Here is a 10,427-nt window from a genome sequence, read left to right as displayed (position 1 = left end):
CGCGCTCCGCCCCCTTCGCGAGGGCGGCGCGGGGCGCGGCGGGTGCCCGGATGTGGGAGGCCCCGCCTCCGCCGCCGAGCGTTAGCGCCGCTCGCGCCCCCGCCCTCGCTCGTTCGCTGCGCGCCGTTGCGGGTCAGCGCCAGCAGCTCGTGCCGCAGTGAGGGAGCGGAGCGGGCAGCGGGCCCGGCGGCGGCGCCCAACGTACGCGAGCAACAGCCAGAGCGGGCGCTCGGCGGATCCGGCTGCAGGGGACGACGCCTGACGCCCACCCGCCACCATGGTGAGGAGCCTCCCCGCTCCAGCCCCGACGAATATTCCAGGCCGGGCCGCGCGGGTGGGCGGCGAGGGGGGGGGGAAGCCGGGGCGTGGGGGCTTTCGGACCCGTCTCCTCCTCCCCCGAGCCTTCCGCATCCTTCGCGGGCCGGCGCCGCGTTTCCCTCCCCTTTCTCCTCGTTTTTTTTCCCCTTCTTTCCCCTCTCCCCGGGGGCGGCCGCGTTCCCCGCTTCCCCTCCGCCGCCCCCGTGCTCCCCGCAGCGCGGCGGGGGTTCGCGCCGCCCCTCGCGGCCCTCAGCGCCGCCTCCCGCGCGGCCCTCCCTCTCCTCCGTTCCTCTCTCCTCCGTTCCTCTCCCCTCCCCAGGTGCCGCTGGCTGCCCCCCGCCCCGCGCTTCGTTCTGCCCATCTCCGGAGGTTCCTCTCTCTTCCCCGGCTCGGGGAGCCGTGAGGCACGTAGCCCGTGGCGGCGGGCCGTGTGCGGGGAGCTCCGTGTCGAAGCCTCTCCGCTCCCTTTAATCATGGCGATTTAAATTTCCCTTTTACTGCCGTAAAATTAACCCGGAGATACGGTGCGGAGCCATGTAGTATTGCGCGTCGACACTAGGGGTGTCTCCTGCCTGCCGCCGCTGCCAAGAAATCAACGCCCTGTTATAACAAACACGTATTTTAGCCCAAATTCTCCTCTCCCGGGCTGCGGGGAGGCTGTGGCAGCGTTCTGGCGTTGCAGTTGGAGGACTGCGGGTGGCTTAAGCTTTTCCATTCTTCCTTCCCCAAGAGCGAGGCCAGCTGTCTGTCACCGCCCCGCAGGGCCCAGCGGCTCAGAAGGGGCTCTCTTGTTTTTAAGCCGGGGTTTGTGGTCACTGGCCTTAAAAACTGAGCTCCGTGCTGAAAGTGACGTGGCACACTCGTTGGGCTTCGGCGGCTGTTAGGTGTGAATTTGAAGAAGCATTCAGAAATGCGCAGAGGCTGGGTTTGTTGTCAGCTGTGGCCTAAAACAATGTGAGTAACGAATAACTGCATGCCCTCCTTGGAAGGCAGAGACAAGCGGGCTTGTATGTTGAGAACGAGGATTAGTGAGACTGGAAGCTTAACAGAACCAGACAGTTGAAATTAGAAGTGATACCACGGTTGTGGTACTGCTGATGCTGCTGTGAAGATGCAGGTGCCACCCTCCAGACACCAGCTGTGCTCACACTACCGTTATCTGGGGCTTCTGTGAAAATCTTGCTCTCCAGGACTTGCCTGATGCCAGCATGCATAAAAGGAAAGGAAATGTTATTTGGCAGTGATGCCCATGAGTGTATTAGTAGCCTATAAGGAATCGGACTTTTCTGTATGGTAACTTCTGTTTTTCTTCCGTCATTCTGCCTTAAATGAAGCTGCTGTAACAACTCCTGCTGATATAATCATGTCGGTTATTACTTTGGCTTCTTGAACAGTACTTCTTTTTAATCAACTGCCACGTGTAAATGCTGATGAGTGAAAAAGATATTCCAGATGTTACCCCGGTCAGCATCTTTGCAAGAACAAGCCGTAGCAACGTGGAGAGCATTGCCTATGACTGCATCAGTATCATTTCTGGTAACACCTGATCGTAGGTGCCTCGTGAAAATGATGAGAAAACTCAACAGTTGTCAGTTCAGTGTGTTTTTTAATACTTCTTGCCACAAGCATCATTTAAATTGCTGTTCTTAGTGTTGTTACCCTGCGGATATCCTCATTGTAAGCATTTGCTTTAAATAGCAAAATAGGGCAGATCTTGTTTCAGTCCTTATTTAATTTCAGTAGAGCAATCTTATTTTTGTAGCTTGAAGTTCTTTGCCTTTTCTTCTGCTGTGTTGTTACAGGGCCAGGGAGCTGACAGTTGTAGTGCAGAAAAAAGGTGAGCGTGTTCATAAGAGGTAGCTTAAGATGTAACATCAACATCTAGTAAGTAAAAGAAGGTAGCACTGGATATTTTGGTATAGCTAGTTTAAAATCACACCAAACAGCAGAGTATGATATTCCCGTTACATAATACAAGGGGTGTTGCTGTATTCTGTCAGAGTTGACTTGGAAAATACTATTCCCAGAAAAACGTATTACAGAAAGGTAAATACCACAGATAGATGCTGATAAACAATCTTGGGTCTGGTGAAATCTGTTTTGTTGGGGGAACCCGTATTCAAGCAGAGGGGGCTTCACAGTGGCCTCTCTGATACGTATCTAGCTCTTGAGCTTTGTGGTTGTAGGACAGAAGAGACAGAAATATTGCAGGAGTCACCCAAGCCCTGTTATATAATGCATCTTTCTAGCAAGCTGAGGGAGTCTTTGGGAAATTAAAGGAGCCAGTCTGAATTTGGACGCTGCTATTGCCAATCCCTGCTTAGCTGTGACTTGCTTTACTTGAGCAATGCTTGTGCTTCTGGCACTTGAGCATCCTTTCCAGATGAAACCATTCATTCCCGGGCTGATATAAAACAGTGTTTCTAAATGCCTGGATCCAACAGCCACCAAAATGTTTCTTTCTGAAATAAAAACAAACCAAACACCACAAGGCTGTCTTGAGTGCTTCTTTGCTATTTTTCAGGGAGGGTGCTAAATAAATCATTAGTTGAATGAAAGAAAACACCCCAGTTATTCTGCTACCAAATCACAGTTGGACTGCTACCATTCTAAACGCTCGGGAAGTCATTTCAGCTTTGCCTGGTGTCTAAGTCCAGGTGATGGGGACTGGGATGCGTTCAGTATTCCCTCCTATTACATCAGACAACAAACTAGAGGTCTTTAGAAAACAGAGGATTTGGGATGGGCTTACTGAAGGCATTCTACTAAGTATGTGATTTTGTTGTAGAAGTGAATTTTCACGTCTCTAGTTTTGAAGCCAGTTGGAATATTTAAGTTTACTTAGGTGTGTGATCTACAGAGAAAGATGGAAACTGTTGATAAATGAGGAAAGAAACTTTTAAAAACAGTTATAATGTTCCATTGATGGAGTAAATGTGGAATTTTTTGTTTATACCGTGGAAGATGCGTTTGGGAGGGAGGGAAAACTGAGTCAGTTTAAGGAAAATGATGGGCAAATCGAGTGCCTCGGGATCTTTATTTATCTTGTGAGGTATCTGACATAGTACTAATAGAGAAGCTTTGAGGAGGTGAGATTAACAACATCTAAATTAGGACTGTTATAGGCATGTTCAGGAAGGTGAGGCTGCCTTCTGACCATCCACGCTGCTGGAAAAGGCAGCCTCAATAATTGAGGTATTTCTGAGGAAAATTCAAATCTTTTGTGAGCTAAAAAGTCCCACTGTTCTGTTACTTGTAGTTTAGCAGCCAGTTCACTCAGTGACTCTTTTCTATGTTTTTGCACCCTTTCCTTCTCCTAACTTATGTTTTTTCTCTCCTCCTAAGCTGTTTATTCCTACAGGAAGGCCCCAAAAGCAGAGTTCCCATGCTTCCTATATGTTAGTTCTTTCCCAGAATCGCCATCAGGAACAGGGGAGATGCTCATGTGCAACGGTCCTATCACAATTAAACTCCTCTGCTTCTGGAGGAGTGAATGGTGAAAGGAAGATTGAAGTGATGGGGAAGGAATGATGTAAGGCCTTGGTCTACATCAGGACAGAGGAGTGGAAAGTGCTTGTGCTGTGCAGCTGTATATTGCTGCACAAGAAAAGAAATAACTCGTTTTTACTTCCATGTTCCTGTTAAAATAAGAAGAAAGTTCTGGCTCCTTACCTCTGGAAATGGCAAAAATCTTATTGGTTGACTTGATTATCTAAATTGCCTATACGTGTTCATTCTTTCCCCAAAATCATGAGCATCTTATCTTGCTGTGCTGTCATGAAGCTGGTAAGTGCTGCCCTTGTTCAACAAATGAAAAACACTGAGATTGGGGATAAGAACTTATCCAAGGCTTTTTGTCATGTAGAAGTTAACTATGTGTGATCTGAGAAACACACAGTGTGTTTGTACATCTGGAAATGCATAGGAAGTCTCAATCAAATGAACTGCTCAGAGAGGTCTTGGGGTTATTGGTTTAGTTTGAGTGCAGCCACCTGGCAGTGTGCTGTCCATTCAAGTACTTGATGGCAGCTGTACCTAAAAGCTCAGTCATGTGCACTACCTTCTTTCAGCTTCTTTGTAGCACCATGTTAACCATTTAGAGAGGCTTCCTTCAGAAATCAGGCCTGGAAACTGTCTGCTATATGCAATGAAAGCTATCCAGCAAAAGAGACTTGGAACTCTCTGACTTGTCCGTAACTTGGCATTTACAAGCTCTGTTGACACACTGTTCCACAAGTAATGAAGGAACTCTAATGATATAAGTAATAGTTAGCTGTGTTAAAGAAGTCTTAGAAGTCATTTAGATGCCTTGGATTAAAGGACAGCATTGCTCGGGAAGTGTTAATAAAAAGCTTGTCTTCCAAGCTGTAAACAGGTTATGAGAGCTAATACACACAGGTGAACGTATGTGGAATCTGTGTTGATGGACACTTCTAAGCAAGCTGTTAAAGCAAAGAACCGGAACTCCCCCAGTAAGCTGATACTGTGCCTTTAAAAAGCTTCTGTAGTCAGCCTGAAGATCACAAGCACAATTACATCATTACCTAAGGAAGTTAAAGTTGGAATTAAAAATGTAGTAAGACATTTGCTAGCTAAAAAAACTTCAGCCTGAGTTTGGGAGGAGGGAGTGTGATGGGTTGTGGTAGGATAAGAGATGGAAAGCTCAGAAATGAAGACCAGGAATATGTTTTTATGAAGACCCCGGCTACCAGCTGGAAAAGTAGACTTCAGCTGTGGCTGACACAAAAATATGATCCTAGTATGTTCTCCAGCTTTTGAAGGCTTAAGGATAGGATCACAGAATTGCTAAGGTTGGAAAAGACATCTGAGATAGTATAGTCCAAGTGTCAGCCCACCTCCACCATGCCAAGAAACCACGTACCTCAGTGCCATGTCTGCCCTTTTCTCTAGTGCCTCCAGGGACGGTGACTCTGCCACCCCCTGGGCAGCCTGTGCCACCACCTCACCACTCTTTCTAAGATTTTTTTCCTAATATCCAACGTGAACCTCCTCTGGCACAACATGAGGCCATCACCTCTTGTCCTACCCTTATTGTAAGAAACTTTTTACTTATATCCAATCTAAATCTCCCCTCTTCTAGTTTGAAACCATTTCCCCAGATTTAATTTACTATTGAGCCGCTGCATAACAGGCTTCGTGTCTGAGCAGTGTTGTTGATGCTGAGTCAGTGAGTTGTAATGGAAGTTCAGGTAGTTTTCAGGGAACCACTGTGGTTGTTGTGATGTCAGACAGCATATTGAAAGATCTCATTAGTGACAAAGCCCATTTATATACTATGAAAAGTTAAAGTTGAATCTTAGGTCATCTTGAACATTTGAGTGCAATTCTAATGTTTCTGAACCTGAGTTTGTCCAGAATTCAACTGGGAAACATTCTCCCTTGAGAGGCCTGTGTTAGCTAGGGGGTCATATTCCCTTTGCTGATGAGAAAACAAAGAGTCATGTGAGAGGAAGGGCCTAAAATCGACAGGAAGTATAAGATGATGGTTTTTAACACATAGGTGTTGTATGTAATAACAAAGTGCTGGAATGTTCCGTAATAGGATGCAGAGTAGATAAGGATTCCCAATGAATTGGGAAAAGTTGATTTGAGTGACAGATGAAGTGATTTTTAGCAGTAGTTTGATTGTGGGTTATTTCTCAAGGGTGTCATTTAGCCTCTGTGCTGTTGTTTTGTTAAGTCAATTAACCCGTGTTTCCCAGCATCTCTCAGAACAGCACTAAAAGTATTTGAAAAATGACGTTCTTTGATATACAGACTGGTGTACGAATGTATGTGTGTCACATGCCTCCAAGTTTGCAACCTGTAAGCTTTAGAAGGCCAAGGAGGAGGTGAGGTAGGAAGCTGCAGAAAGACAGCAGTAGCCTGTGGTCTGTGGGTAGATTGTGTATGCATGCATGGCTGTGTCAAAGCCTTTGGTGGATGGGTGCAGTGACTGGGGCTGTGACAATGGCATGGCTGGATTCTGGATTGTGAGTCTCCAGAGCAGCTTGGAAGTCCCTGGAGCTCTGCAGGACTTATTCTGGGAGGCTGTGAATCCTATCAGTAGCAGCAGTTCTTTTTAATGCTGCTTTGTGCGTACTGTCAAGCTTGCTTTTATGTACTTTATAAGGTAAATTTACAGCTCATCTCGGGACAGCTGATTGTAACCTTACTGCTAATTAGAACAACAAATGAGCTTTGACTTCTGAAAAGATGATGGAATTTTTTCTTGATGATGGGTATCACCTCACCTTTAAGATATGGAAGAAGTCAGCATTTCCTTCGTCATACAAGTTGTGTGAAGAAAACTGGTCAAGGCTTTGAAATGTTTCTTAGCAAGAAGATGAATTGAAAGCAATATGGCATTTTTGTGTATTACTCTTTGGCTTTTTGCATTCCTCTGCTGTGAAAGCCTGTGATGAGCATAACTAGAAGACTTTGGAAGCTTGCATGGCATCTTTTTCACTAGTAGCAGTGCTAGAAATTTGGACCATTCCCTTAGAATGCCCCAGATACCTATTTAATGTATTATAAAATTCTTGATGTTTTAATTATAATGGGTTTTGATCCATGTGTTTTGGATTGCTGTGTTGGAAGGGCCTGTTTTCAAACCGTGACTCATCTTTCTTCTTGACTGAATTAATTCTTCATGCATCCCTGAGTGTCATAAACCAAACCAGAGCTTGTTAAAATGTCTCAATATCTGTCAGCTGGAAGTTCTGATGAAATTATTTTCTTCTTTGGGGAAAAGAAGAGCTTAGCATTAAGATTAGTATCAACTATTAGACGCAGTTAAGAATACCAGAGTACAATATCTATTTTTCACATTCTGTATCTATGCAACCACTTCCCTTCAGCACAGCCTGCCCCTTCCTTTGCTTTGCACATCCACTCCAATTCTGCATCTTTGGCTCCTTGAGTTTCTGTTCTTGTCTGTTCTTGACATCAAGTCCCATAGTTGCTGGCCAGCCGTAAGACTCTTATCTCCCTTCTCTTAAATTCAGACTTCCCTTTTTTGCACTAAGTGGTATCAAACTCTTTATAAGCTGCTTAAATGAGGAGGAGGGGCTGCTGACAATGTCTATTTATGCGACTTGTTTCAGTGCTCTTACACTGCTCTTTACTTGAGTAAGTACTGTGCATTGACCTGCGTGACTTTCTTGAAACTTAGACTATGTGAATTGATGATACTCTCCAATTGACACTTAAACTTCTCCACTAAAGGACATTTGACTCTTTTAAACTGTCACTGCTGACTGCATCAGCTTTCTTTTTCTCCTAGGCCATCTCAGATCCATTTAAAAATATCCTTGCAACTGTTCCCATAGCCTTAGTCTTTGCAATTAGCGCATTGCTGAATAACCTGTTAAAATCTAGGAACTTAGGAGAATCAGTTGTCAGAGGTGGATGCACTGCTTACATTGCTTTGAGTGTTCCTAACCTATTTGCATGAAAAGGGAATTACAGTCAACTGTAATACATAATAATAGTATCTATACTAACTGATACTATTACATAATGAAGTATAAAATGTTATCTTCATTTCTTGCAATATAGAATGTATCTTTGCTATTTCTTTTTGCTTTTCAAATACCTTTTGCAGCAGGACAGTGAATGTTATGTCTAACCCATCTCCCCCCCCCCAGAAAAGCAGCCTTGATAACTGATTTGCTGATACTGATCTTCTGTTCTACACTTGCATAGTTCAGTTAACTGTTTATGGCAAGGGAAATTTATCAGATAATTCTGGAACAAATAGGTTAACTTATATTTTCCTTTGTTAGATGATATCGTGCTCCATTTGATTTCCAGCTAGGTTCTCATCTGGTATATTTGCCTCAGTCTGATACATACCTCAGATATATCTGTATATTCTCAAGCAGACCTTGTTGTATTTTCTTGCCAAAGTTAGGAAAAGATTTGTTTTTCCTGCTGGGTGTTGCCTGACTGCTATAGCTCATTTGGTGCTTCTGGAAAACCCTCTGCAAAGAGAAGTAGTAGTTCTCTTTTCTAATGCTCGGAGCTTTGGGTATTAGTTGTGTGAAACTGATCTAATGATTATCAGTTTTCTCGCTGCCTGTTCTGTCTTTCAGTACTATATCTGATCTTGGTGCAAGCAAACTAAGGAAGTTCAGAGGCTTTAGAAGACAGCTGCTGTTAGCTTTGCTTGCTTGCTTTTGCATTGTCACAGCTCGTACTTTGAAGAGGCAGGGCTGTTCATCCTACAAGTAATGCAAATGCTTACCTTTAACTTCTTTCAGAAATATTTCAGAAATCAGTGGAAATTTCCAAGCAGAGTAACAAATAATCATAATTTTCATAGCATGCTAAAGCGTAGTTACATGCATTGCAGAGAGAAGCCACACTATCTTTACAGCCCTCTGGGCTCAGGGACAATAGCATCTGGCTGGAGGTACTATAGAGAATATATATATATTATATATTTTCTCTATTCTCCCTATTCCAGAAATAGGATAAAATATATATAATATATAAATATTTTTTTAATCCTATTTCTGTGAACTTTGGGGGGATGTATTACAATAAATTGAGTTCTTGCTCAGTTGTTCTGGCGAGCTCTTTGCTGAAGCTCCCTAGTTTATCTTTTTATAGCACCTGGAAGTGCTGATGATTAAATTGGCATACTTGAAAGCAGCCTTGTGAGAGTATCTGTACAGAGCAAATCAGAGTTCAATATGGCCTTAGGTCAAATGAATATCTTTTAATAAAGTAACTCTTAGTATTTTAATGTAGGTCAGCCAGGGGTTGGCTCTCAGGTTGGTTGGACCGCTGTTCCTTGGCTCTGTATTGGCATGGAAGCTTTGAACACTTCAGACAAAAACTTTTACCTCCAACTTGGTGCAGAGAAAGGGAGACAGTAAGGGAGCCTTAAGAGCCTGCTTGGTGTTTTACTGGTAAAACTGGTGGTTTGACTCACGGTAGTTTCGCGTTTCATCATTTGCAGGCTGTGAGATGTTAGATAGTGGCTTAAGCATGATTTGGTTTTTTATTACTGGTGAAAACTGTCTTAGTCCTAGATTTTTGGCAGTGCTTGGATGTGTTGCCTTAATGCTGAATGAAGTTTGGTTTCCTTTGCTCTTCAGATTTGGAAAAATAAAGCAATCTGTAGTTGCTTTTCTTTCACACAGTCACACTGCTTGCCCAGCTGTCGTTTCTTTAACTCCTTTACTCTGATAATGATGTAATATCGTAGTTGTTGGTTAAAATCTTCAGTCATGCTTTTTACTTTTTCTGCATAGAAAAAAAGATTATTGACTTCTATAAAAGTCTTCAACTCCACTTTTGTTATTTGTAAAGGTCGGTGTTGTTTTTAAGCTTACGTCACCTGTATGTCTTTTAGCTGGTTTTGTACTTGGCTTACTGGTCGGGCAGCACAGTCTTGTTCTTGTTGTCACTAACACGTGGCACAGAGTGTCTTTGTCCTTGTTAGGGCAGTGCTTGGGGCGGCTTGGTTAGGCAGCTTTACTGCATTCATCTGAAGAAGTCTGCTGTGGTCTCTTCTCTAACTAGGGGCACTGAAGGAACTTGGCAGAAGAGCTCTGTGTGCTTGTTTCCTCTGCAGTAATATTCCTGAACAGGCAGGACTGTTAATGCTGTTCTGTCACTACAGGTTTGCTGATTCTGACCATCTCTCTTAGAGCTACTGCGAATGTCTGAGTAAGGCTTATGCAATTGTAGTGGGGGCTGGGATGCTGTCTTGATGCTGCCTTTTTTTGGTCCCTGTCTTAAGACTTTACATTGAATGTGTGTGAAACAGTGATTAATGCCAGGTTTCTGAATGTGCAGTAACCTAGAACATTGCTTGGGAGTACCAACCCCCAAACAGTTTTTCATATAGTGTAAATTTGATTTATGTGGTTTGAAAACAGAGATTGTGCCCTGTGAAAAATCACTTTACATGAGACCACATCTTACTTGTCATTGGGAATTAACTACTCACGTTTGTCAAGTGTTTTCAGGTTTTCTGGTAGCTTAAGTAGTTGCGGAGAGCCAGTGAAAACATGGCACGTACCTGATAAGTTCTTCCATATCCTGGGCTTGAAATTGTGAGCCTGGAAGTTCTCTGCTGTTGCCAGTTACACTAG

At 43.9% G+C, this 10,427-nt stretch overlaps 1 protein-coding gene across 1 annotated transcript in view; it reads left to right on the top strand.

Moving 5' to 3' along the window:
• The first annotated feature begins 111 nt into the window (after positions 1 to 111).
• The window catches only part of PPP3R1 (protein phosphatase 3 regulatory subunit B, alpha), a 32,048-nt gene continuing 21,732 nt past the window's right edge, over positions 112 to 10,427 (top strand). The window contains exon 1 of the mRNA XM_072330917.1: positions 112 to 280. Within this exon, the coding sequence (XP_072187018.1) occupies positions 278 to 280 (3 nt within the window). The 5' untranslated portion in view covers positions 112 to 277. The remainder of the gene's footprint in view (positions 281 to 10,427) is intronic.

This window comes from Excalfactoria chinensis, chromosome 3, assembly GCF_039878825.1.
Source record: "Excalfactoria chinensis isolate bCotChi1 chromosome 3, bCotChi1.hap2, whole genome shotgun sequence".
NCBI lineage: Eukaryota > Metazoa > Chordata > Aves > Galliformes > Phasianidae > Excalfactoria > Excalfactoria chinensis.
The sequence above is the reverse complement of the archived record's forward strand: the minus strand, read 5'-3'. Positions and strand labels throughout refer to the sequence as shown.